At 40.0% G+C, this 27,298-nt stretch overlaps 1 protein-coding gene across 28 annotated transcripts in view; it reads left to right on the top strand.

Annotated features, from left to right (window-relative positions):
* Positions 1-27,298, top strand: part of LOC102781022 (ankyrin-3-like) — a 121,642-nt gene that overhangs the window by 37,824 nt on the left and 56,520 nt on the right. For 25 of the 28 annotated variants that reach the window (XR_015719914.1, XM_087850150.1, XM_087850149.1 and 22 more), the window contains 2 exons: positions 24,743-24,844; positions 25,115-25,213. Coding sequence is in view for 27 of the 28 variants with exons in the window: in XM_087850150.1 (XP_087706276.1) it covers positions 24,743-24,844; positions 25,115-25,213 (201 nt within the window). In the remaining variant the exon portion in view is untranslated. Of the gene's footprint in view, positions 1-18,149; positions 18,281-18,799; positions 18,904-24,742; positions 24,845-25,114; positions 25,214-27,298 lie in introns of those variants that run through there. The other 3 variants (XM_087850163.1, XM_087850158.1, XM_087850153.1) reach the window with 2 other exon arrangements.

Below are 27,298 nucleotides of genomic sequence, written 5' to 3'. Positions count from 1 at the left end.
TTCTCTATTTTTTTCTTTCCTACTTTATTGTATAACGTCCCTGCCATCGCTTTGGGTGAAACAAAGCCGACACGCATATTGCTCGCCTCCTCCTTCCCCTCCTCCTCTCCCCACCCTCCCCTGAAAGATGGAGGTTAATGAATTCAGCGCCCATGCATGCCTCAGCTAATTGCACTGGCATTGGGAACTCCTCCCAGTATTACAAAATGTTTTCACCATCAAGATGGCCATCGCCTGGACAATTGACAGACCCGGATTTAGGAAAGGCTGCCAAGCTTGAGTAATATAATGTATTATGTGCAACTATGTTTATCACAAAATCAGTTATTTTCTAGTTTGTAGTATAAGTACTACACTGTTTGCAGGACACATTGGATGAGTGTGTGTGCATGTGTGCTTGTCTCAGAGAGGCAGTGGTCACCTGGTCTTAATGTCCAATATTCATATTGAACAAAACATCACGCTCTTGACTGTACACGTACATATATATAGTAGCTTATATGCACTGACACTCTGAAAGGGACACTCTGTGCCTTTTGATATGAGATTCCTACGTTGTCTCTGCTGGCATGAAAATAAGAAAAAACCATAAAAGATACTTTTAAAAAACTAGAAAATCTGTTTGCTGGGACTGCATTTAGCTTTTTAAAAAATATTTATTTAGTACCTCTTTGTATAGTTGATTTAGCTGGAGGTAGGTGAGTTGAATTCCTGTGCTGGTTTCTGATTGTTCACGGAAAAGTTGCACTAACGCTGTCTGATATTCACTGCAGTTTTATCAATAAGCATACCAACAATTTAGCTACTTCTACTAGCTGTCTACTTCTTTGATAAATACAGTTTGCAGTAGGGCATACTCTGGTCCGCTTAACTAGTCTGATGTCTTTCTACATCAAATCAAATTTCATTCAGATGTGAGAAGGAACAACATTTCCTGAATCTTGACAGTGTGGCTGTGAGATGTCATGCATTCACATGTAGATCCTAGTATAGTAGCATAGAGTTCCATCAGTACACTGTAATCCTCACGTTTCACATGTCCGGAAACGTGATGGATTCCTCCAGCATTCAACGCGGCGTTCTTACTCTACTGTATCCTGCTATTGTTCTACATTAGCTTGAGTCTCTAAGGGAAAATGAGAGCATGTAATAAGGATTGTTCTAATTATTGATCCACCACTCTGAGGGTCCTCACTGAAAACGGCTGCTGGGGGATGGGGTGTGTGTGCGTGATTGTGTGTCCACATGTAAGAGAGAGAGTGGTGGTGAAGGGGTTTGTTAGGGAGCGCTTGTAATGGGAAACCAGTGTGGGAATTTGTTTGTCCTGTCAATAGGGGAGAAAAAAATCACGTTTTCTAGTTGTGTCTGTGTATAACTCCTAAGTGTATTTTTTGTTTTATGTGCAGCAGGTGATTTGATTTTTATGGAAGAGCCAGGTGGATGCTGACCATGGTGTGTGTGTGTGTGTGTTGAAGAAGAGTATTTCTATGAAGAATCATAGAGGAAAAAATCACCAGCAGGGGTTATAGAGGTAGAAGAAGAGTGGTAGAGATAAGGACTAATAGATCAAATGAGAGTAAGCGGGTGTGATGGAAAGGAGAGCAAGAGATAAGGAGAAATGGAGAGAATTAGTGAGGCAAGGAGTGAGAAATGATAGAGAGGGAGCGTGATCATAAGCCTAAAGGTCATTTGAAGGTCAGTGTTGTCTTTTTTGCCACTCTTCCACTCCATGTATGTGAAAATCTCATGATACGGAGGCTTGTGGGTTCCCCAAAAGAGAACTGCTTATGTTATATCATGCGATATATGGTTTTAGAGAATAAGTAAGTGGTTAACTGTATTTAGAAATGAAAGAAATTTCTGCGTTAAGGACAATTTTTGTTGGTTTTTTTATACATCAGTTGGTCACAATATTTAAAAAAAACTATTTAATATTGTGCAGGTCACCCTAGTGCAGTCAGAACAGTTTTGTTCTATTGGGGCACGGACTCTGCATTACAGTGATCCCTCGCTAAAATGCGGTTCACTTGTCGCGGCCTCGCTGGTTTGCTGATTTTTTTTTTGGAGCAATTTTTCATGCTGTTTTTTTCTTCTTCTTTTTTTTTTTTTTTTTTTTTTTTTACAGCGTATTGTGTTCTGCGTCCTGATTGGCTGTAGACCACTGTCAATCAATCTCGTGCTGTGTCTCCTGTCCAGTACAGAATGCGTTCAGTCAAATTTACATAAATCTTCGAACGCTAGCAGTGTGACTCTGAAGCGCTGTACTGTATGTTTGTAAGTTTTCCCCGCGACAAACAACAATGTCGACGAAACGTTTTGAAACGTCTAAAGGGAACAACGGGTGCCTTTGGTTTCATTCTATAATACTGGACTTTTTTTTTTCTACAAAGTTTTTAACTTTGAGAGTGTTTAAACAAGAGAGAAGTGTGAAAATGTGCATGCCTGTCTGAGATCAGATTTGCTGGTTGTACAGGGTTGGACATGATTAGCAACAATAAACAGACAGGCTGTGCTGTTTAAACGATTCTCAGTTGGTGCAAAGGGGTCCAAAGTGTGCCTTGAAACTATCCCCCACACCACCAGCCTAAAGTATTGATACTAAGCAAGATATATCTATGCCAAATTGTGAGACTCATCAGGTCAGGCAGTGTTTTCCAATCTCCTGATGTTAAAAAAGAGGTGCACCCAGTGTGCTTTTCTGTTGCTGTAGCCCATCTGCTTCCAGGGTTGACATTAAGTTTGACATCCAGAGATGCTCGTCTATATACTTATGCTTGTAACAAGTGATTATTTGAGTTTCTGAGTCATGTAAAACACCTTTCTTCAGCAGGTCATCTTGACCATATCTAAATGTCTAAATGCATTGAGTTGCTGCCTTGTGATTGGCTGATTAGATATTTGTTTTAACAAGCAATCGAACAGATATGCTTGACAAAGTGGCTGTGATTGTAGTTACAGTGCTGAATGGTATGTAAAGGGAGGAGGGGTAAAGAGAAAAGAAAAGAGAGCAGAGGCTTGATAACATAAGGACAGAGAGCGACAAAAAGAGAGGGGGAGCAGGTGTTTGTGGCGATAAAGAGAGAAAAGAGAGAAGAGGGCAACCTGAAGCTGGCTATAAGAGAAAAAAGAACAGGGATAAGTGGATGAATTAGAGTTGGTGTTTGAAAGGGAGGAGAGAACTCAAACAGTGTGCACACATAATCTGACAGTGACTGATTAGATCTCCTTGTCTTTCACCTACTGATAGTGTATTGCTTTTAAAAAGCATGATGCTACCTGCAGGCTTTAGCTCTTTTTTCATCCATTTGATGTATATGTCTGTCTCGGGGTCACTTGCAGCTTACTGTTCACTGAAGCACTATTGTGCATGAGTGTGTGTGAGTCGAAGAGGGGGAAGAGGGAAAGAAATGACGCCCCCACTCTTACAACATCACACTTATTAAACCCCTGCTGTGCGTCAGTGCCAGACCTCCTCCATCAGCTCTTAAATGCGCCAAATGGTGTGTCATGTGTGCGTTTGTGCATGTATAGCAGGTGCTCCTCATACATTCGCTGATAAAGCTAACCCGTAGTGCTGTCTAGATTTCCTACATGTCTTGCAAACACCCACACACGCACACTCACACAAACGCTATTCACCCTTGGGACTCACGCCTGTATGGCTTGATAATTACTTTCATTTGCTCGCCCCCACCTGCACCACCACCCTGTTCCCCTGTCCTCTACTTAACCACCTGCCACTCCACCATAACATGCAGAGATAACTGGAATCATGCGACCATCACTTTTGTTGTCTGGCTTGATTTTATGAGTCAAGCCAAGCTCAGCAGAGATAATACTGAGAACCCCCCCTCCTCCCCCCACACAAAGAAAAGGCTACCCTAATTAATACCCTAATGTCATATCGTATCAATAGTCCTGGATGCGTCACCCAGTCTTTTTACATTTTCTACCCCTAAAAACATCTGCATCTGGCCAAGGACAGAAGCATGTGGTCCTGGCTGGAGGAAATGGGCTGTGTTAGGACAGATTGATGGTAATCACACCTCCACACAGTTAGCTCTCTCACATGGCCAGGAGTAGGGAGAGAGGGAGAAAAAGAGAAAAAGGGGGTAGGGGTAAAAAGGGAAAGCAGGAGGTTAGGGGTGTACCAAGGGTCCCTTTGGGAACAGAAAAACGCCTTGATTCATGATTAGTGAAAAAATATCCACCCCACCCCTATCCCCTCCACCCATTCCAACTCCCAAACATGCATGCAGCCTACTTTCTGAACAAGCTCCAACCTCACTGATTGAATTGTTTTAGCAAGCTGATTTTGCTGTACATACCTAAGCTGCTCTGGTGGTGGTGTGCTGTATTTCTTCTTTGAAATGTGTAATATTACCCTCTGTAGAACAGTAAAACAGTCCTGCGATGTCTAACTAAGAGACTCAACTACAACACTGGCTCTTAAAACCACTTTGTCACAGTATAGACATGGCATTTTTGTGTACTTTTAGCGCTGACTCCATTCCACCTTAAATCAGGTAATTTAGTGTGAAAAGTTTGCAGTGTGAGCTTAGCATGGGGATTCTGAATTTTCACACGGTGTATGTGGTCTCGAGTGCACTGTGCAGTATAGTGAGATATAAAAGAAGCAGTTAAAGGATCACTTCTGTCATCTCTTGGTTTTAAAACAACCTTGTGCAAATTGCTGTAATCCAGCATAATGACAGCTGATGTGAAAAGGTTCATTGTAGCTCCAAGGTGGGATTGGTATTCTTTTACTGGTTATGTGCCAGATCACTGGAAAAACAGACCTTTAGACAGAGAGCATTACACATAAACACACAGAGAAGTCTTTGGCTGCATGTTTTTATTAACAGTTGTGTGCACAGCCAGGATAGAAGCAAAGCATTCTGTCTACTTAATTTTGATAGTGAATTATTCACAGGCAGCTTTGTCAAACATGTTTGCACTCTGTTATCAGTGAAGACTCCCAGCATATTGCAGATTGGATATGTGATTTATCATCCCCAAGAAGACTATCTGCTCTGAAAGATGACTAAGGCAGCACAAATTCTAACTAATAAAACCACTGGATTTTGCCATAGAATACCTAAACGACAGCTTTAGAAAGGTCAGAGAAGGTTACACAGAATCCAAGTTGTACCCAGTTGTACTATGTCTGAAATTCAAGGATGTGGCTGGAACAGATCACAAAAAGAGTGGATTCATATCATGCCTATATTTGTGCTCGCCCTCCCCCAAATGTCCTCAATTTCAAGCCCAGAGTCTACTGACTTTTTTTCCCCTCTCTTTCATATTTTTTCTCTGTCCTCCTGTCCTCCCTTCTCGTCCTTTCCCTGGTTGTTCCTGTAGGTAACCAGAGAAGGGAATCAATGCCTGGGTGGCAGTTGTAAGCAAAAAAGTCTGGCTCTGTTATGACCTCCTATCTGAGCTAACATATTGGTCATCATTGTGGGACCATATTCTCATAAATTATGTGTTTAAGTCATTAATGAATGTTTAAAAAATTATTTTGGGCCAGACTTTCAATATTTACAATAGGATTTGCTTTTAAGGTGTAGTTCATTATAGTTATAGAGCAGGAGGGCATATTCTAGTTTATTGCTTTAATTAAAGTGGGCTTACATTTAAGATCAACTTGAGCATCACAAAAGTCCTTTATTTAAAATTATTATATGGACTTACACATCCCTGTTTTTAAAGGCCCTTTGAAAGAATTAGTATGCTGCCTTAAATGGTGTTTTACTAGGATAGTTAGAAAATTGGTGCTCCAAGGGGCATTGTCTGTACAAGTTGTGATGTAGATTTACTTGTGCACATAACAAGTCTCCAGGACTGATGCTGTGCTCTGTCTCTGTGTGTCTTTCAAATCCATCAGCCTGCTACAGATCTATCGCTAACACTGTAGAGCCAGGGATAAAACACGGGAAATGAGAAGAGTAGAACATTGAAACAAGAGCAGTAATAAATTATTAAACTATAAAAAAGAATCCATGGTTATAGATTCACAAATGTCAGTATTTATGGGTGATTCAATTCCCTTTTTCTTAAACTAAATTGAATTGTGTTTAGGACAAGTGGTCCCCCATGTCTGTCATCTTATACAGTTTATCAAGTTATCAAGAAAATATTCCATAAGTGTTGTAGTAATGAAAATAACTCAGATCCAACCTGAAAGAGATGTTAAACCTAAAGCAGTAATGAAGACTGTTATTGAACTGATGATGATGGAACTTCATCTCTGTTGTATCACCTTTCACCTCATGCAGTCATTTCATTACCAAAACGTGAGCCGCCCTATTCCAGACATAACTGAGTCAATGCAGTGTCTCGAATTCACCACGTTTGAAATCAGTTTGCTTTACAATTTCCGATTGCACAGCTAGCATGTTATTTTAACTCTCACCCTCTTTTTCCTCCTCTGCTGGTGGTCCTTTCTCCTTCGTTTCACTACAGCTCCTTTCACAAACACCCTGCGTGTTGAAAATAGATCAGCCCTACAGCAACTTCTAGCAATCTCCCTTGATGATGTGTATTGCCGCGTTGACAGTCTCACATCAGATATTTTTGGTTGTTTCTGGTTGTTATTTCAAATGCAGCTTGAGTCACAGACAACCCAAGTTCTGTATGCAGTGTGTGTCATCTGTGAGCCCACCCAGTAGTTTAGTATCTGAAGGACAGTGAAAAGCATTACCCAGAGCTTTGTCACATTGTTACTGTTTTAGAACAAATTGGACTCCTATAGATTGAATTTGGACATCTGAACATAAATTCACGGTATTCAATTTTGCATGACGTACTGGGGCATTTATATTTAGAACTTTCTGTATTTACAGTGGAACCCCGACTTACGAAATTAATTCGTTCCCGAGGGTCTTTCGTAAGTCAAAGCACCCATCGCGCCTTTTGAGTGAACGATAGGCTACAGGCTAATTGCTAACTGCAACAACAATACGTCATTCAAGTGGAACAGCGAAGCGCAAGTACGAAAGCAAAGGGGTTGTCACATGATTCGGAAGGCATTCTGGGCATTCTGGGCTCAACCAATCAGAGCCAGCGGATTTCGTTACACAGGCATTTTGAGGTAACACGGGCAGAAATATTGCCGTTAAGTGCCTTCGTAACTTGAATTTTTTGTTAAATGGGGTATTCGTAAGTCGGGGTTCCACTGTATTAGAAATATTTAGTTATATTTTATAACTTTTTAATATACTGTATTATTTAATTTCATTTAGTTGGTTACTATGACAATATAATTTCATCTGGGATTAATAAAGTACCCTTATACATAAGTACAACTTTAACTGTGAACTTTCATCATCCTGCCATCACTGTTGTGCTAAACCAGTAAGTTAAGCAGAAAGGTCAGATATTTGCTGTCAGACTGTGGATGCTGTACTTTGGTGGCTCAAGCTTATTTGTAAGGTTTCCTTTTGCTTCAGTTGGTCACATTCACATTGGACTTTTGAAGTAACTTGATTTGCAGCTGCTGCATGCCACACTTTTTTTTCTTGATTTCCACATTCGTTTTTTAGGTGAGGGAGATGAAGCACTAGAAGAGACTCTAGAGGGGCCTTTTCTAAATTTATTTAGGGCTCCTTGAGGAACCGTTTTAAGGCGGGAGGTGTTCTGCCCCTCTGTAACACTTCTTGCAGTGGCAGTGCGAAGCTCTTTTTGTGTTGTCTGGGCTTAAAGGCTACACCCGATGGGGTGCAATTAAAGTCATAACTTAGGTCAGCATGGAGGAACATGATCATTCTACTGGTGATTTATATATCAAGAATGATCGTTCAGTTCATCAAAACCTAATCAACAGATGAATCAACTATAAAAAATATCCACAGGTTATTTTAAGGAATCATATATCGCAGAATTTGAAGGAAGGAAGTGCTAAATCATTGTCCTGTTTATATAATTGCAGTTTGCTATCTGACAGACTGAAGGCTTGATCTGATACACTGAGACGGAGCAGTACGCGTCAGGTTGCTGTTAGTGGTGCTGCTGACTAGGTTGCTGTCACCCTGTGCATTTGTGTGTGTGTGTGTTGCTGACTGGGATGCTGTCAGCTGTGTGTCAGCCATCTCGACACCTACAGTGCACTTTTAACTTTTTTTTGGGACCTTCCCTCTTGATGGCCAAATGTCCGCCTCAGCTGAAGAAGGGCACGCACACATTCACACACAAGTTGCTGAAGTGACCAATTATAAGAAGTGTTGGAACTAAGCAGGAATGACACAGTCTAGAGAACAACAGGAAAAAGCTGTGCTTGTTCTTCCTCTTAAAGGGTCAGCATGTGAAACGTGTAATTTTTAAGCCCAACTTGATTATATCCTACAACGTGTTGATTTAAATTTGATTTAAAGCTCTTTTAGCTGTTATTGATTAGTCTGTTGACAGTAAACTAGTAAAGAGTAAAACAGCTGCGCAGAGTCTGTCATCACATTACGTTTTGGCAGAATTAAGATTAAACACTTTAATTCAATCTCACCGTGATTCTAATAATGTTATGAGTCCGGTGCAGGCTATTTTACAATTGGTGCGGCGGGAAGTTGTCCCGCAAATGGATGATTGAATTGGTGAAGAGTAGAGAAGCATGTTTATGCATCTCAGTTTTTAAAAATATGGATTTTTTTGTGTGTATTCTATTTTTTTCCCCATGTGTATATGTATGTGGGTCCGTTTATAGAATTAGCAATACCTTCTGTTTGTTTGAGAATTGCTGATTGATGTTACAAAGAGGAGACACTTCATAGTGAGCTGAGTTATGGGTGGAGACTGCTCAGTTGCATTCTCCTCATAGGAGCACATACGACACTTAACCTAGTGAACATCAATTTGTCTGCTACGACTCTAAGAATGGATTAAGGAGTCCAAACAGTCAACCAACATGTAGGGAGTTGCAAACATATCCTTAACTGAAATAACCTCAGTTACTTACGTAAACGCTCGCAAATGGAAGTTTAGTATTTCAGCTTTTTTGAAACACCTCAAATTTGTTTCTTTCCCTTTTATTGGCCAGTTTCACAATCTCAGGTTTGTGTTTCTGTTTGTAACTCAGCCCAGATACCCAACATCCTCAGCTGCCTCTCCACTGCTGATGTTGAAACTGGTGTTTTTTGGGTACCATTTGTAATCAAGCTGCCAGATAGGCACCTGTGAGGTGTCTGTTTCTCTAACTCAAGACTTTGATGTACTTTACCTGCTGCTTAGTTTTGCACACCAACGTCTCTCTCTGGTTAGAGCCAGTTTGTGATGTTCTGTCAGGGTAGTAGTACTTGCAGTTGTGTGAAATCTTAAGGGTTTTTTTAGTTGCTTTGTTTGTTTTGTGTTGTTTCCTGACATGGAATGATTTTGTTTTTGTAGATTAAGAACAATGTGGAAAGTTGAGCTTTTTTAAGACTTGAATCAAATCCACAGATACTGATGCTCTGGACACTTTCAGAGTTATTAAACTTTTTTTCTGGACAAGAACAGGACATCTCTGCTAGCCCGAGTTAACAGATTATTAAACAGAAACAGTACAAAAGGAGAGATAAGACAAGGGTGCTGAAAAAAATGAAGTAAAATTAAGCATAGCAGATCTGAATCCACCAGGGACAGAACGATGCTGCAGAGAGCAGGAGGACTCTCGACTCACTCTGTGTGTGTGTGTGTGTGTGTGCGCCCGTGCGTGTGTTGTAGAGAGAGTAAGAGTGAACGTGTATACTGCTCTGTTGGCTGCTACAGCAATGCTGACTGTCCCTATCAGTCAAGGTTATGTCTTATTATAGGTCATTAGTCTCTCTGCTCAGCTGTGACCTTGGCGGTACCTGCAGGAGCATGTATATACACCATAGTAGTCAAAAAGCTGTGTGTGTGTGTGTCTCTAAGTGTTGTTTATGCATGTGTACCTAGGCTGCAGCCTTGATGAGCACTGAGTTCTAGCTATCCGTGTGATAGATGAGTGGACACACGGGGTCACAGAGGGTCAGCTAACACACCCATATGCGGGGGGCAGGGAATGGATGTCACTCACAGATTTAGTGCTACAGGACTGATGCTGGTCTAAAGTAAAAGTGCTGCCACCCACAATAAAAAAAATGTCTGCTGTGCAGGACAATAGCTTGCGTTCTAACTGCCAACAGCCATTTACTGGTTGCTTTTCTTTTACCCATTCTGACAGTTACACTGAGCCACGCAGACCATAACTGGCTATATCATCAAATTCTAACACACCTATTAGACTCATTTTTGTGGATTTAAAGAAATAATCCAGGAGTTTACGTGCCATAAAATAGTCTGGCACACAAAACCACAACACTTTTACACTTTTTTATTTATGTCTTTCTTGTGTATTTGGTATTCTAACATCTGAAAAAATGCAAAGCTTGGCAGTACTTAGTACGTAGTACAATCCATGTGTCTAACCACATATAATGGAAATATACAACATTATATTACTCATCAGAATTACAATTTTCATACACATTTTAATCCTCTGAGGGCCCAAGATCAGTGTGGTAGTTTAGTTCAGAGCTTGTTCCAAAATCGATGCTGTGCCGGTTGATTAGATATTTAATTTAGTATAATTTACCACTGTTCCACTTCTAGCTTGCTCTGACGGTGAACTGTGTTTTGGATGTTGTATAGAATCAGATTGGACATAACTGATCTAAAGCCAATCTTATTTAATAGACTGAATAAATGTGAGTTAGGAACTCTGAGATGCTGAAATGCATCGAATGTCCCGTGCTAAACAGCACAGTTGTTAGAGACTCTGCTCATAAGCATAGTCAGCATTAAATAGCAGACAGCATCAGAGTGAGAGATTTTACATTTTGGGGTTTTTTTGAAGGTCACATGATATGTCTTTACATGGCATTGTTTGTGTGCACTGACATCTGCTGGTGTTATTAATTTAAATCAGTTGCTCTATGCAGAGACACTTAGATTGCTATTCCAGCGCTTGGTCCACTTGTCAAAGCCTTTACAGTCTTTTGGTTTCCAGGATTAGCCTTTACTATTATTGTGATGAGTTTTGAATAAAACTAAATATAATTTAAAGTGTGCAAATTGTTTAAAATGCTTTTTGCTTTTAAAGACATCAAGACGTTTCTGTGTATTAGTGTGTCCTTTGAGAAATGAACCACTTCAGGGTAACAAAACACAGGTGAATTTCTCTACACAACACACTCACATTGCCTGTCTTGTTGCCATGTTCAGGGAGCACTGCTATTAAGGATTTGGGCCTTACCATTCAACAGCCTATTACTTTGTGTTGCCTGAGGGGCAGCTGGCTGTTTCAGCACCTAATAGCCTTCTGTTTGCCAGAAAGAAATGCCAGGATATTACTCCAGTGTAAGAAACAGAATGTGTTACAGCTTCTGTATTTGCAGAAAAGAGTAGATATTTAAAAGGTATAAATGAAGGATAATCAGTTGTATTGGTGAGCAGGATGATGGGCAAATCCAGTGTAAATCCATGTTCACGCTCATATTTTTTCACATCGCTTTGTTTCTTTCCTCTTCTCCTCTGTCAGAAATCCTTGGCCTCGTGTCAAAGGGGCGATCACGGAGAATTAGATTATAGTCCCGTAATTTTGACAATTTCTACTGAGCAATTCATGCTCGTGTATGTGTTTAGTTTAAGTGGTTGTTTTCACATGTGCGACTGTCTAACTGCATGCTTGTTTGTGTGCGCACTGTGTGGAGACTGGGGGGGGCTCAGAGGGGACAGATGGCTCATGGTCTGTTCTCGTCTGGTGCTCTCTGTCTGCCAAAGATCAGGCAAAAACAGGTACAGCACTCTGTTTTTCAGCCCTGCACCGACAGGGGAAAAAGCAGGACTTTTTATTCTTCCTGTTTTATAGATAGCTTTATGAGCTCTCATAACGTTACGGTCAAAACTACAGAAATGAAATTTACAGCAGATTTTGTTGTACCTCAGTGTCAGACAATGAACGCGTGATTTTCTTCTGTGGCTCTTTAATGTGGTAAATGTTTAGCTGGAGGACTGTAGCATACTTTTTGACTAGCACGTGTTTGTATTCCATCTTCCAGATTCTAAGACTTTAATAATTTATCAGGGGGATTTCTGAATTTGCTCTGCCGGGTTTTCTTAGTTCAAAGACATCTTGACTAAGTGTGTCCTGCATCAGATCGTACCCCCTTTTTTACACGCTGTATTATTTGACTTTGAAATAACAGCTGTTTGCCACAGTGCAAGCAAGAAAGTGAGCAAGAAAAGATTTTTAAATGATAAAAGTTATGCAAAAGGTTTACCATGCAAATAAGTAGACCATAACATACCAGCTGTGCATTTTGCTCAGTGATGGACAATCCACATCTTATTGATCTTTCTCAGTCATGATAGCCATTTGTGATAATGGGGATGGGGAGTTTTTATTCTTGGCTTTTCCTCTTTTCCTATTTAAAGCCTTGGAAAGACCCTCTTGGTCTTCTGCAGGGGCCTTGGAGATGTATAACATAAATACATCTTATACAGAGACACACCGACTGCACACTGAATTTTTGCAAAATTCTCACACGAAAACATAAAGATATTTTTCATACTTACCTATAGTACTTCAATTTGTTAACAAGATCAGTTAGTTCCAATGTTTTTGAAGACCACTTGAACATTATATCCCATGAAGACTGAGACAAAGAAACATTAAAGGCCTAAAGCGTTTTCTAAAAAGTCAGGGGCTTTGAACAAACAGGATGTTGGAAAGATAAATGGACAAAAAAAAAACTGGCAACAAATCATACTACCTTAAAACTTGATTACATAACTCTGAATGTCATCTTGACTTCAGTTTCACCGTGTCCTGTTAAATTTAGGACTAGATGCCAGATGGGCATTTAGTGTCTGACTCTATCCAGAGTACTTTCAGTTATTGTAGCAGAGCTGTGGTGCTGTGCTAGTTGAGCTAATGTGGAATTTACAAGGTGCATATATGCTATAGTTAGCTTGCTGCTTACATACTAAGGCTAGGATTGTAAACCAAAGAAGCTCATTCCCTTTTTGACCTCAAGAATGAAATTGAGGAAGCTCAGTGAAGCAAGGGAGTAAAGATTTTCACTAATGATGTGTGCAGTTGTTGAAGTGAGATCATGAGCCTCTGTTCATCTTCCTTTTCCTCCAGATCATTGGTAGTAGCTTAAACAGGCCTTATAAACTGACACAGAGGAAAAAAAAAAGCCAATTCTCTATTCAGACTAATCATGTCAGTTCAGGCTGCTCAATTTTATATATGCATGTTTCCCATTTACATTTTCTCCTCAGATCTTTCTTTTTGAGCGTTTTGTGAGTCATCACATCTGGGACTGTAAGCTTTTGTCTTTTTCAGGTCTTTTACAGCCTAGCTTCTGTCATGTGTTACCCCCACACACACTTTCAAATGTATTTATTTATAAGTCACATGTACCTCTTTCTCTAGTCCATATAAAGACACACACACACACGCACCCACTATAAAACATATTGCAGTTTCAGCTCCCACAGCTCATTACCTGCTGTTCAGCCAGGACTGGGTCTTACACTCATTACAGTCCATCTACCGGTTAGTCATTTGCATTTTTATGTCACATTTTTATGTCACAAAGAAAGGAAACTCACTCACATGAAAATGTGACTGTAGAAGACTGCCCCTTTTTAAACACAAAAGGTCTGTTAAAGTGGTTATGGGTTTATTGTTTCTTTCAAATTGCTTCACTTCTCACCAAGTGCACATGATAGGTTATTGAAATGAACATGTTGAAAACATGTGAGTCTGCTTGGTGAAAACACGCTGAAAAATTACTGGACTTTTTTTATTTAAGAATTCACAGTCCACTGTATTGTAGCTTAATATATGGTTACGACCACCTGTACAAGTAGCAGTGATGAGTCCAAAAATCATTAGTCCTTGTGAGCAGCAAAATCACTCAGTGGTTAGTAGCAGCCTTACCTCAGAGTAAGGAGGTCTTGGGTCTAAATCTGAGCGGTGCTGCAAAGCTCGAGACTTCTAATTCCTGGTTAAAAACATTTCTTAATGCCAGAACAGTGTATCAATGGGGAAGCATCTTGTCACAGTTCACTCCAAACAAAATCTCTGACTGATGCATTGTTGTCTAACTGAACAACACAAACAAGGAATCTAAATGAATTTACGAATACATTTCTACATTTTAACTTGTCTTTCTTCTGGATGTGTATTCTATCCACTAAAACACTGTTGGTGTTGTTGATGCTTAGCTAATTCCACAGTGAGGTTTGCGATTCTTTGCACAGTTGTCATGCAGGAGACTGCCCACCAGAGTCCAGTGTTTGACTGCTCAGCAGAGTCTTCTGCAGGTCAAACTGAGGTTAGAGATGGTGAGCCGAGGGAAAAAGAGGAGGAGTCGTCTCTGAATTAAAGCCAGACTCTGATATGTTGTTTAATTTTCTTTGCCCTCTTAGCCCAGAGCTCTATCCTTCTCTCCCTACTTTGTGACTTTTTATCTGCCCTAAGGTCTGTTTTCTCCTCGTGCCTGTGCGCAACACCGTGTGACCATTGATCTTCTGGAGCCTGTTTTAGGATGACTTTTTGGCGCGACAGCTATCGATCGAGTATGGTGCACTTGTGTGTAGATTTAGCTATACAGGTGAAATCCAATGCGACGTTATGATGTCACCCATGTCAGTGTCAGCGTTACTGGCCCTAGACAGCAGGGAGACAGGACATTTCATGTCATGTGCAACAGTAGTACTAACTGTAACATGATAATAGGTGATAGAAATGTTTTAATTACCTCCACACGGCTGCAGCAGAATCAAAGGAAATACTGAAACTTGATTATAAAATGTATTAAGTCAAATATTAAATGTATTAATCAGATATTTTTAAGATGATTTACTCCGGTCTGTACTAGTTTTTAAAAGCTAGATTATATTAGCCATGCTGCATAGTTGTAGTTGAAGCTTACTTATTGAGTGGTTCACCTACTTTCCATGTTCTCCTTTCCTTCTCCTACTCTCCTTTCTCCCCCTCCTTGCTGCCTTCCCAGCTTTCTCCCTCACTTCCCCTCCTAACCTCCCTCCCTAATGGTTTCATGTCCCAGGTGACACAGGGGAGCTGTGCCCTTGAGCACGCTTCACGCAGCAGGAGCATTAAATATCTGTGTATGTGTGCGTGTGTGTGCTTGTGGGGGTGTGTGAGATGTAAATTTTCAAAAAGACTTTTAAGCATACACCCTGGAATAATGAAAGTGTGATATTTTATAGCCTCTGTGAGGTAGCTCAGTTCTCGTAAGTGTTTGTAAACTGGAAAGGAAAGCTGGGCAACAATTTGCAAAGACGTTTATTTTCTAGTACGACAAAAACCTCCAAGAACTGTTCGAGTACAGTGTGCTGAGCTGTGTATCATGCTGGTAATTTTATTTGAAAATAGTGTGTCATTTGGATTTCCAGAAAATGCACTGCCATGTTATTACTGCAAGGTGGCAGAATATTTTTCCTCCCAAAACTTTTATCTCTGAATAAAGTAACGTGTTTACGTCCGGTTTAGATTTTAAATAAGAGAAAGAAAGGTTGAAAAATTTACAGATTAACAATACCGTGAATTTAAAATAAAACAAAGCAACTAAAATAAATTCTGTTCATCCTTTTTTTGCCGTGACGTATGGTTCTGCACTATACAAGGAAAAACCCTGACGTCATTATATGTGTGTGAAGGTGAATAAATGGTGGAAGACATATACATATTGGTTTGCAATTCATTTATTTTATTTTTGCTAAATATAAAAGTGCTCAAAGCCTCAAAGAATACGATTTAAAATAACACACACTAAAATACCACACAAATGCCACCAGAATATTAAATATATATATATATATATATATATATATATATATATATATATATATATATATATATATATATATATATATATATATATATATATATATATATAGTTTGTTTTTTTCCAAGTAAAATACTAAACCAGGACTAAACCAGTGGCTGTGATTGCTGGCAGCCGCTACCAGTCGTGAGTGCCAGAAAAGATAATTTTCCATAAGTAGGCCCGACTCTCTTCCCCTTCTGTTGTGACCTCCCCCGTAACCATGGTAACCATGCCTTTTCCAAGGAAGGCTGCTCATTGCAGCATTACTGTGAAGGGACCTGTGATCCACCAATCACATGTTCAGCTCGCCACTTCTGGTCCAGAGCATCTGTCACTCCCTCTGCCACTTCTCACGTGCACTAGTCTCCCTCTCTCTCTCTCTCTCTCTCTGCATTTAAATTTCCCTGACTCCCGCTGATTGTCCCTAACTCTCTTTATCTGTCGTCTGGCAGTTTATAGAGCTGGAAAATACCCAGAATGCAGTGGTGTTATTCATCCGGAATAGTAACAGAATGCACTGGCCTTTGCTGAGAGATGGAGTGCATGTGACTGACTATTCTGTCTGTGTTTACATCAGTGTTTGTGATACTCTCTGCTGCCAGGAGAGTCCCCAGTAAGAAAATAACAATTTATTGTCAAAATATTACATGCAACGTATTAGGGATTTTCAATATGCTGGCATTTAACCACAGTATTTATTTAGATAATCTTTGGATTAGATTATCTTCCACTGAAAATAGTATTAGTAATATGTATTTTGGGGGGTTTTTATGCTCATGCTGGATTTTCTAAAAGCATAAAAACGTTATTTTGTTTTACTTTTGAGCTTCAGTTCATATGTGTTTATTTTACTTTTATAGCATCTTTTAACAACAGCACTGATCTCAAAGCACTTTAAATTTCTTTAACCACAGTCCTTTCGCCCTTCGTTTCCTGTGTAGTTAACCGGTTGTGTATCTCATTTTCTCCATGCCATGGCCCTGCATTCCCACTTTAATTTTTTTTTACTTGATGATTTTCTTTCTTTACTATGTACACAAAATAAACTTCATTCTCATTAAAGGAAATACTCTATTTTATCTATATGAGGGATGACACAAGATGCCCACTCACTCACTGTGAATTTCCTGGACATTTACCTGCGTTATTCCCACATGGGTACAGTTGTATTTTATACCAAGGAGCTGGCAGAGTGAAGTTAGTTTAATGTCCAATCTGACTAATCTAGACATTTGCATTTTCACGTACAGCTCTATCAGGTAGTGTCAGGGAGAGATTCAGGGCTACAGTGCTCAGTGTTGCAAAGGAAATGGGACAAAAGGGCTAAGAAGAAAAAGAGAGAGAGAGATAAAAACCACCTAATCAATGGTGTTTTGGGGTCTTTTCATGCTGTTTGTTGACATTAAAAAGATACGTGTTGATATGTAGTGTTATAATGGCTATTATCACATTGTCTTTCTCCTTTATCGACTGCGAATGTGCAGTTGGAGCAATGGACCAATCTTTTAGCTTTATAAACATGCAACTGAAAGCTATGTGAAATCATAACAGCAGCGGGTGGTCTTGGAAGATGAATGATCAGATTGCATGCCACCCACAGGTGCAATAATCCTGGATAAAATATACACCTCACTAGTTATGCTGGATGTTATGCTTAACTTGCTCATACAGATAGTGATCAGATCCAGCTCTTCATGTAGAGCAGTGAGTTCACTTGGTTGCTGTCTTACTGTGTGGGGGGATTATCCAGCAGAATCTGCAAAGAGAAGTGGGGCGTGCCTGCTGAGGGGTGAGAGGTGGAGAGACAGAGGGTGTCCCTAATACTGACGGAAAAGCCCCTAATCCTCTGTTAAAATATCCCCATTGACCGTTGGGGGTGCCCCTCGGATCCACCTGCCCCTAGGATAGTGTGTGGTGTTATTGTTGTTGTCTGTTGTTATTGGAATTATAAACCCCATAAACCACCCCCAGTAGGCACGCAAAGTCTCACTGCTGCTAGCTCCCATGTTCTCAGATCCCCCTGGCTCATTTTACACAACTAGGTAGAGCCGCCCCAGCCGGGACATTAACTCACAACACTCAAACTGGTCTTTTGTTAGGGGAAAATAGCTGATAAGCAGGATGACAATAAAAAGCCGTGTGCTGGCAGACCCTGTGTGAGGCAGGGAGAGTGAACCAGAGAGAATGAGTGGGAGGGAAAGGGGGCAAGTGGGTGGGATAACAAGAGGGGTTGAGGGGGGGTGGCATTTTAGCGAAAGTATTTGTTTCAGCTGCTATTTTCAGTTTGGCCCCTGTCCGTCATTGCCTACCCAACCTTGGATATCAAGATAACGGTAGCAACGCCCACCTACCTACCCTGAGAGTAAATGAAGGTGAGAAAGAAAAGGAAGGAGGCAGAGAGGGAGGGAGAAACCTTAGCTATTATGGTAAGTCAGGGTGCTCCTCCTGCACACTCCCTGATTTGAAGGTGCTTTCTGGGGCTTCTGTGAGGCAGCAGGGATTTACTCTTGTTGACATTTGATAAAAAAGACACAGAGAGGGGACAGGGAGGGAGAGAGACAGCAGAGGGGATTTGGCATGTGTCCTTTCTGCAGCGTGAAAGACTACGAGATGTTCAGTGCTTTGTTTACTCGCTACAGCAGTGCTGTGTAGACCTCCTTTCTAGTTTTTCCTCCTGACATCAATTTGCTTTACCCTCTGGAATACGTCTTCAGCTTCCCTCCATCTCTTTGTCTGGTGTGTGGGGCATCAACCAGGCAGAAGAAGGTGCTGCCTCCAATTACTGCTATGCTAGCACTTCTTAGTTTAAAAAAAAATCCTTTGTTAACTGAACAAGTTGCACCTTGCTCTTTCCTCTGAGTGGATAGGATGGATGGTCAGGAGGCTGAGATAAGGGCAGGACTAACTAACGGATTGACTTAGCAAATGACTGCTTGGCTGGCTGGTCACTCTGAGCTCAGGTTTCACTGCTTGTCATTCTGAGGAGAGAGAGAAAGAGGGAAATAAAGTGATCATGGCGGTGGAGGAGGGTGCTGTCTTCCTAACCCAAGTGAGTAGTGCTAGAATTTCTGCCTGGATTAATTTGATTTATTTTGCAGTTTTGTTTATTGACTCACTCAGAGGTTAATATTGTGAATTTAGAACCATTTTGTGAACCTTTAGAATGGTACTGGTCCCATGTCATTCATTTGTACTAGGCTGTGGCTGCGTATGAACATGGAAAGTCAGCTGATCTTGATGAACAGAGCTTGAAGTGACTGTGTGATTGTTTGATCCTGCATGGCAATATTAGATCATGTTTTTTGACTGGACTGATATTTGCCCATACAATAGCACATCCAAATTGTACTCTGTGCATTCATATATTCACCTGTAGTTTCAGTTAATTTCACATTTTGTTTGCACACATTTAAGTTAGCTTAGAATGAAGACATGAAAGAGCATTGCTGGCCCTAAGCCGAAAATTAACTCTACTTTCTGGAATTCATTGCCAATATTTTTAGCTCTTAATACTCTGAAACATGTCGTTTTTATTAGAAAAAGTGATGGATGTAGGTAAGTAAATATGTGAGTTCAGCTGAAGCTTTTGTTGAATTACTGTAGTGTGATAATATTCTCAGTAAAGCTGTTTCATTGTTGAACGCTCTGGATGAATGATTTTTTTCCAAAGTGATTTACTTTAGTTACTTGCTCATTCATTCATTCATTCTTTTGCTTTCTAAGTCACACAGTGTCTCACTGCCGCTTCGCCTAAAAGCTTTATTAGAACCACTTGTCTGCTTAATATTTACAGCCATGTGCTGATGGCTGATGGTACATGCAACTCTTCCATTTAAAATCAGAGAAGATTAAAAAAATGTCACATCTCTTCATATAGATATCATGTTATCCCTTAACATCCATGTCTCTAAAAGGTTTAATTAAGATTTTCTGGTGTGAGCTTGTTGACAGTGAAATGATGGATTAATCAGCAGCAGCTTTTCTGTATTTTGCATGGTGAAAAAGAAAGAAGTCAAGCTTCCATGGGGAAATAAGCAAGGCTGGGGATTTGGGAAGTTTGACTATTTAGAGCTGAGAGGAATGGATGTTGTGGTTGCTGAGATGAGGTTCTTTGGCACTCATAGAAGATGTGGCCTGTTACTCAATGCCCCTGGCTCTGTGCTTGTAGAGTTGTGGAGCTCTGTGAGTTTTGTGTTGTCAGGAGAGCAGGGGATAAAATCAAACAATACAGCTGCTGCTGGTCTGGCTCTCCTCTTCTAAGCTCCCTCAGTTCACACAGCGCCTACAGCGATGACATCAACGCGTGTGTGTCTACATTGTTTTTATCTGTGGTGCAGCGGTTAGTTCCGTCACCTCATGCTATGAAAGGTCCTGATTTGAAGCACAGCTGGGGTCCTGCTTTGTGGAGTTTGCACATGCCCACTTGGGTTTGTTTCAGGTACATGCGTGTTTTTAGACTCCACAGTCCAAAAACATGCATGTTAGGCTCATTAGTGATTCCAAATTGACTTCGGATGACTGGTATTTAAAGTGTATATAATAAAGCGCTATATGAATGCGTGGTTAAATGTGGCTTGTAGTCTAAAGTGCTTTGGATGGTCAGTAAGATTAGAAAAGTGCTATATAAATGCTGTTCCACTCAGTGTGCAAGCTTCTGCTTTGTTGTGAGCTTGGTATATAGTGCCAAGCTGACATCATTGTAGTCTGGAAAGACAGGATATCAGTTCTTTATACTAAGTACCTTCTATCCAGATAGACTATCACTGCGTTGATGTCATGAAGCGAAAAGGTGCCAATTACAGATTCAGCAAAAATGAAAACAAACAGCAGCAGCAACGGGTCATGAAATTCAAATTCAAAAAGTGAATGATGTGACCCACCCAAAATCTGACCGTTATGCTTTCACTTAATTTCATCCTTTTGTGTCATACTGTAATGCTAATTTTATTCTAATAACTGGATATCAGATTTGCCTTTGGAAGGAAAGAAAACTCCAAGAACAACAAAAAAAGAAAACAGATCTATTTTTTTTATCCAAAAATGTTGCTGTGAGTAGATTCTCATTTTCCAAGTTTATTGTGGGAGAGTAGCATTCGTTGACACCACACATGCATTGTTACCAGCCTACAGTATATATCATGTCAGCAAAAACAGGGAATGTTTACTAGATATTTGAAATCTGTGCTATCAAAATTTCAGTAGGGATTGTGCTTTGTTCCTGTGCTTCCCTTTTTTTGAAGAGGCAGATTGAACCTTTAAGGGTTTGTTCTTCTTCAAAGAGCGTATCCACTCTATGAAACAGGTGCTGTAGTGTTATCAAACACATGCCTTTTGGTTCATCAAATGCCAGCACAAAGGCCTAGCTGCTTTTTATTCACATTTCTTTTTCTTCATTTTGAAGAGCATCTGCAGGCAGTGGCAACAGGGCTCTATTAATTTTTAACCCATATGGTTAATTCTCATTTTTATACCATCTTACCTGGAAGTTAGCTCAATTTTTGACTCTTTAAGATGTTAATTTGGAGTGATGGCATAATTTCAGGCTTTTTTCGTTAGCACTTGTGTGCCAGATTTCGCTCTCGTCCTCTACTTTCTATCTAACATGAGATTAATGCTTTCCTTCAGGCTTAACCTAGTCTTTAATGGCCCCATTTTCTTTGAACCTCTGATCTGTGGAGGCTTAATAATATTTCTCTTACTAATCTCATACCCAGTCCTGTGTAATACTTCATTCACAAAGACTCCAAGATCCCTCATGTTAGACGTAGATGGGGATGGCTGTGGGGCTGGACGTTTTGGTCACTGTATTAAGGGATAAACTGAAATCAGCAATAATGTAGATATGGATGTGGACTACTTAATCTGTTGCGAGAAGCAAAGAGCACCATGTGATGCTTAAAAGACTATGTAAGTTGTCATAGAAACACGTAAAAGCTCTTAATAAAGTAACTTTTCTGTAATGAAGTTTATAGATTTTTTCTGTCTCATCTGCTGCCAACCAGTCATCCCTCATTTAATATCTGTATTAAACGATTATAGGCTGCATTAGATATCATGTTCGACCTAGGTAATATTTGATGGTGTAAATCAAGCAGCAGTATTGGTGCATGCTGTCTTTCCACAGCAGTGTGACCTTTGCATTTCTATGTCAGGGGGTTTCAGAGCGGTCACGCATTTGGTTGCACTCAAGAGCTCATACGTGGCTTAGACATTGCAGAGCATGCTTCACAGTGAGGACACATGGCAGTTAGTAGGAAACATCTTAGTTGGTGGGAAACATAAATGTATGCTGCACAGATATTATAGTATGTGGAGAGACTTCAGTAAGTGAAGCATGAAGTCAACAAAAAGGCAATACCCATTTAAGTTTTGGCAAAGAAACATTTTATATGTTTCCTTCCCATCTTCGATATTGTTCAGAAACACTATAGTGATGTGACATGCCACCCTTTAAGTGTATAGTGATAACAGACATGACGCTGATTAAGACAGAAACAGCATGAAAGGACAAGTTGCGTTGGAAGTGAGTTGCAAAGAGCAGCTTTAAAGCATCTTAGATAGTATGAACTCTATGAGAACTGCCCATAGGATGCATAAAAGAGTGTCTGATGAGCAAGTTGATGTAATCTGGAACTGAAGTCAGATGATCTACAGGATTGTGGAAAGTGCTCGACTTCAAGGCCTGCCTGAATTATTCTGTGTTTAATTCTGCGGCGGAAAAATGTGTATGAAGTTTTTTGGAGGGGAAATGACATCATGGTGTTGCTTTTTTATTTTTACAGCCCCCCTTTAATATTTAATATCAATATTTTCTCACCATTCCTGCATAGCCAGCACTTCTCACTGTAAGGTAGGTTGAAAACAAATGAAACGTAGACCTAACAGAAGACAGAAAATAAAAATGATGACAAGAAAGAGGGTGGCTGCTGACTGTGGCTGGGCCACATGGTTATCATAAAATCACTGTATTATGCTGAATTTTAAGTAAAGGTTATGCTTAATTTTAAGTTAATTGCTGTGGAGATTGTTTACATTGCATCATGTTGTTTATAAAGATATTTGGAGGTATTTCTCTGAAGAAGATCCAGAGCATAGCACTGGATGTTTAAAGGCTTTCAGTATCACAGCCCTATTTCCCGGTACAATTCAGCAGTGCTAATGCTAACTAATGCTAAGATAATCACAGCCACACACACTGATAGAGCATCAATCTTAAGAAAGAATCTCAAGCTTTTATTGTGCCTCTTTAGACCTTTGAGACATTTATAATATTACCTCTGCACATGCATTTGATAAAGGTAAGAGCTGAATTTTTCTTTAATTGTTCTCGGTGCACGGCTCATTTTTGCTGTTTACTTATCATGCTGGTTCGGTACCACGCATGACTTTTTCTCAAGGCCACAAGAGCAGAAATATCATTAGTGATTCAGTGCTATCACACATTCCTCAGAGGGTTGGGGCTATGGAAAAAGGAAGGAGAAATCTCTAGATGTGGCTGCAGATATATAAGTTTTAGCTTAATGGTTTCTTGTAATCTTGTAATCAGGAAATGACTCGGGTTCCAGTTAACACTGCCTCATTTGCCATTAATTTGTTTGTCCACACACGTGTGCAAGAGCACAAACAGAAATATTTTCCTCTCAAACTTTTATACAGACTAGTGGAACAATCTAATACTGGTGTCTTGTTCCCTCACATTTTGGCAAAGGGTCAGATCCCTCTATGCTCGTCAGAGTTATTTCTGGACAAGCACAGTGGAGGGGGAGGCAGAGAATACAACATTGGATAACCACTTGTACCATTGCCCTGCTGCGTTTATCCTACATGTCTCTGGATGCAAGCTAAATTTAGCAAGTCTGGGCTTTTGATAAATCAGGGGAATTTGGTTTTGTGCCCCTGTTATGAAGCAGCATATCACAGCATCTCTCCCTCCTGCTCTCAGCAGCACCAGTGCTGAGTTTTACAAAATGCTCTTTGCAAGGCTGCTGCGAAGAAGGGAGACAAAATGTGCAGAGTTTGCTGTGTGTCATTTTATGTCAGACCTAATGTCCTCTGAGGTAACATGAACACAGAAAAGAAACTACCTTCGTCTCTTCTTTTCTCTTTTTTTTTTTTAGCTTTCTCCTTCTCCTTTTCTTTCTTCTCTCTTCCTCCTTTCCATCTCGCTCCCTCCCTTTCTTTTCTTCTCTACACGCACATGCTCACCACATTTGTTATGGGGCAAAAAAAAAAATGCTTGCCTCATCATTATATTTTGGTGTGCAAAGCCCTATTTCTGTAGTGAAATAAAGGACAGCTGAGCAGAACAGCGGATGCTCTGCTTCTCATAGCACGGCAACGTAGAGTCATAACTGCTTTGCTGGTGGACAGAAAACATCTCAGAGGAAAAGAGGAGGTCTCTGTGGCAGCTGTAACGACCACCCGGTCACTGAACTTCTTTCACTGGGGAATCATGGACATTTGGATTTAACAAAGCTGCAATAACATTCCGGTGGGATCTGATGGATGATGAAGGATGATGTGAATTGTCGGGAAGATATGCTTGGGCTCTGTTGGCTTTCTCATGGATTTACTTCTTGAAATGTTTGCGTTTTCTTGCTTTGAAGCACAAGTAGACTTTTTTTTGTTCGCGGTGTAAAAATGGACACATTGCATCTGTGGATATTAGCTTTGTTTTTTTGCCAAGATAAGATGTTTTTGGATGTCTGAGAAATTATGACAGAGTTCTACCTGGTACAGTAATGCACATGCTTTGTTCTGCTGTGGGCTTAAAGATGTGTTATGTTTAAATCAAGACAGTGCTTAATTCGTCTCTCTTTGTTCTTGCTCTCTCTCTCATCTGCCTCTCGTGCCCTCTTTCGCTTTCTTTGTTTCCTCCTCCTCTTAAGTCTGATAGCAATGCCAGTTACCTACGAGCTGCCCGGGCAGGGAACCTCGAAAAAGTCCTTGACTACCTCAAGTCTGGGGTTGAGATTAACATTTGCAATCAAGTAAGTTTTTACCATTTGAACTGTCACGTCCTTATGCATGCTCATTGATTTTAGAATTAAAGAAGCATGTTAGGGTACACATTAAACTGCAATGCTTCCCAAGCTAAATTTACGAGGACTACAAGATTCATGTATAACTTAATAAACACTATCTTACCATAAATAAAACATAGATGATTTTAGCCAACGTATCATGCACAATCAAACGTGATCTCACATTATCTCATCATGCATAAGACCCGCTAACTCCTATAAACATTTCCTTCCTAGAATGGTCTAAATGCTCTTCATCTGGCCTCCAAGGAGGGACATGTAGAGGTTGTTGCTGAGCTGCTGAAGCTCGGAGCCACTGTGGACGCAGCCACAAAGGTAAGACCAACTCCATCAGGTATAATGGAAGACTATATTTGGACCGAGCGCGAATCATGGCATCTCTGTAGGATTAAACAGTATGCAGAATCAGTACGACGAAGTGTGCAGCCTTTGTTAGTGTTTGATACTGGATCAATATTTAATGACGTCTATGGGGACTACTGCTGGAAGCAGACAAGGTAATTAGCCATGCAAAAATAACAGAAGGTGTGCTAGAATGAAGCAAAAGAGTGTGTTGCAAGAATTGTATGTATTAAACATCTAGATAAGTAAAACCAGTTGTAGTGTTATTTTATGTATTGTAAAAACATGCATATTTTAATAAGACAGGTTTTTGCTATGGACGCATCTCAATTCTGATCTAAAAGGAGTTCAGAGGAAGAGCCACTGAAAATGTTTTCCATATTTCTCCCCTCAAGCCTTTTACTGCCATTTAGTGGTCTGGCTCAGCCTCTGGGCCCCAGGCCACACGCCTAGTGCTGACATAAACATAAGACACAATAAAATATTCAAGATCAAGGAAAAAATCTTCCCAATTAAAATATTTCTGTATTGTGACCTGGAGGATGCTCGAGGATTCGTTTGATATGCCTGTGTCTGCTTGCATCCTAATGCCGATCAGTTTCCTCTTTAAGCAGCCAGAGGAGGCAACGCTATCGAGGATTCTTGTTTAGCAACAGCGTCTCTGTTTGATTCTAGTTATTGTTCATTAGCCCCTGCTAGAGTTAAACAAGAAGTCCTGTGTTCATTAATAGTCAGTGATACAATAACTGATCTTTTGAGCTGTAGTGGCATCGCTGCACTGGATTACCTGAACTTAAATATGTGTCTTTAAAATGGTATTCATAGTGTTTGTTTAGCCAAAAATATTTGAGGGTTCTCAGCATGAAGGAATTTAAGGAGTATTTTTCTAATCATTTTTTTTTTAAAATAAGGCCAAGATCTTCACCTGCCTTTATCTGTGTGTTTTCAGTGCTCAAATGTACACTGTGAAAACATTAGCACATTTTTTCAAGCACAGGAGTTGGTATTTTTGCAAAACTAAATAATGTAACTTGTCCGTTAGCTGCAAATAGTGCAGCCAGCACTTCTTTAACACTGCTGTTTAAGTGTTATAACTCATAAAGGCTACGATAGATCTGAATGAACCCGATTCCAAACAAAAGCTGAAACGTTTGGCCTCAAACATGTAGTATTGTACTAATGTTGTGTCTCGTTAGACACATATGAATATATAAATATCTCTTCTCCCTATATATAAATATATCTCTATATATTTGTGCAACTTTTTTTTCATTTACAATTTTGATGGATATAGCTATGACATTTCTATATCTAGTCCGTATAAAGAAGATTTTCAATTTCTTTTACTGCATTTCTTGTGATTTATTTTGTTACTATGGCCTAATTACTTATATTTTGATGTATAGCAAGTTGAAATGCTCCAAAAAAGGCCATTACAGCATGTAAAAAAGGTAATAAAGGGATAAACATAAGTACAATTAGCCTGTCAACAATAATAAGGTGACTAAATGAATATTAAAATAAAGTGACAGCGTATCAAAACACAGATATTTTATAAACCTGTAAAAAAAAAAACTACAAATCATATTGAAATAGAAGAAATCAGAGTTTCAACCATTAAACTAATTTTTATATTCAGCAATGCTTGCAAATAACTGTAATTTGGCATCTTTAGCAGCTTTGAGTGAGAAACTTGTCTGTTTGTTAGGAGCCATGGCAATCAGAGTTCCCTGCTACTGTATACGCTATACGTGACTGATCGCTATTGTGCAAAAGAACCTTGTGACCAACTAGCATCAGGATCACGTGGCCATGAATCAGGCTGAGGGTCGACTCTGCCCTCACAAGGAACTGCACAGGTTCTTAAAAAGTCTCCACTAGTTTTATTTACCGGCGGGATAGGAAGTGACACATTGTTGGCACTGCATGCAGGGGGATGCCAGAGCTGGAATGCCAGCAGTACAAGCATGTGATCTGTGTAAGGGGATTCACGGGTGCACATAGATACTGACGTGGATATATGAAGAGCATAGTGGCAATCAGTCACATTCACACACG

Source organism: Neolamprologus brichardi, chromosome 13 (genome assembly GCF_056152115.1).
Source record: "Neolamprologus brichardi isolate AB-2024 chromosome 13, ASM5615211v1, whole genome shotgun sequence".
NCBI classification, from domain to species: Eukaryota; Metazoa; Chordata; class Actinopteri; order Cichliformes; family Cichlidae; genus Neolamprologus; species Neolamprologus brichardi.
Note: the sequence above shows the minus strand (reverse complement) of the source record. Positions and strands in the feature narration are given on the sequence as shown.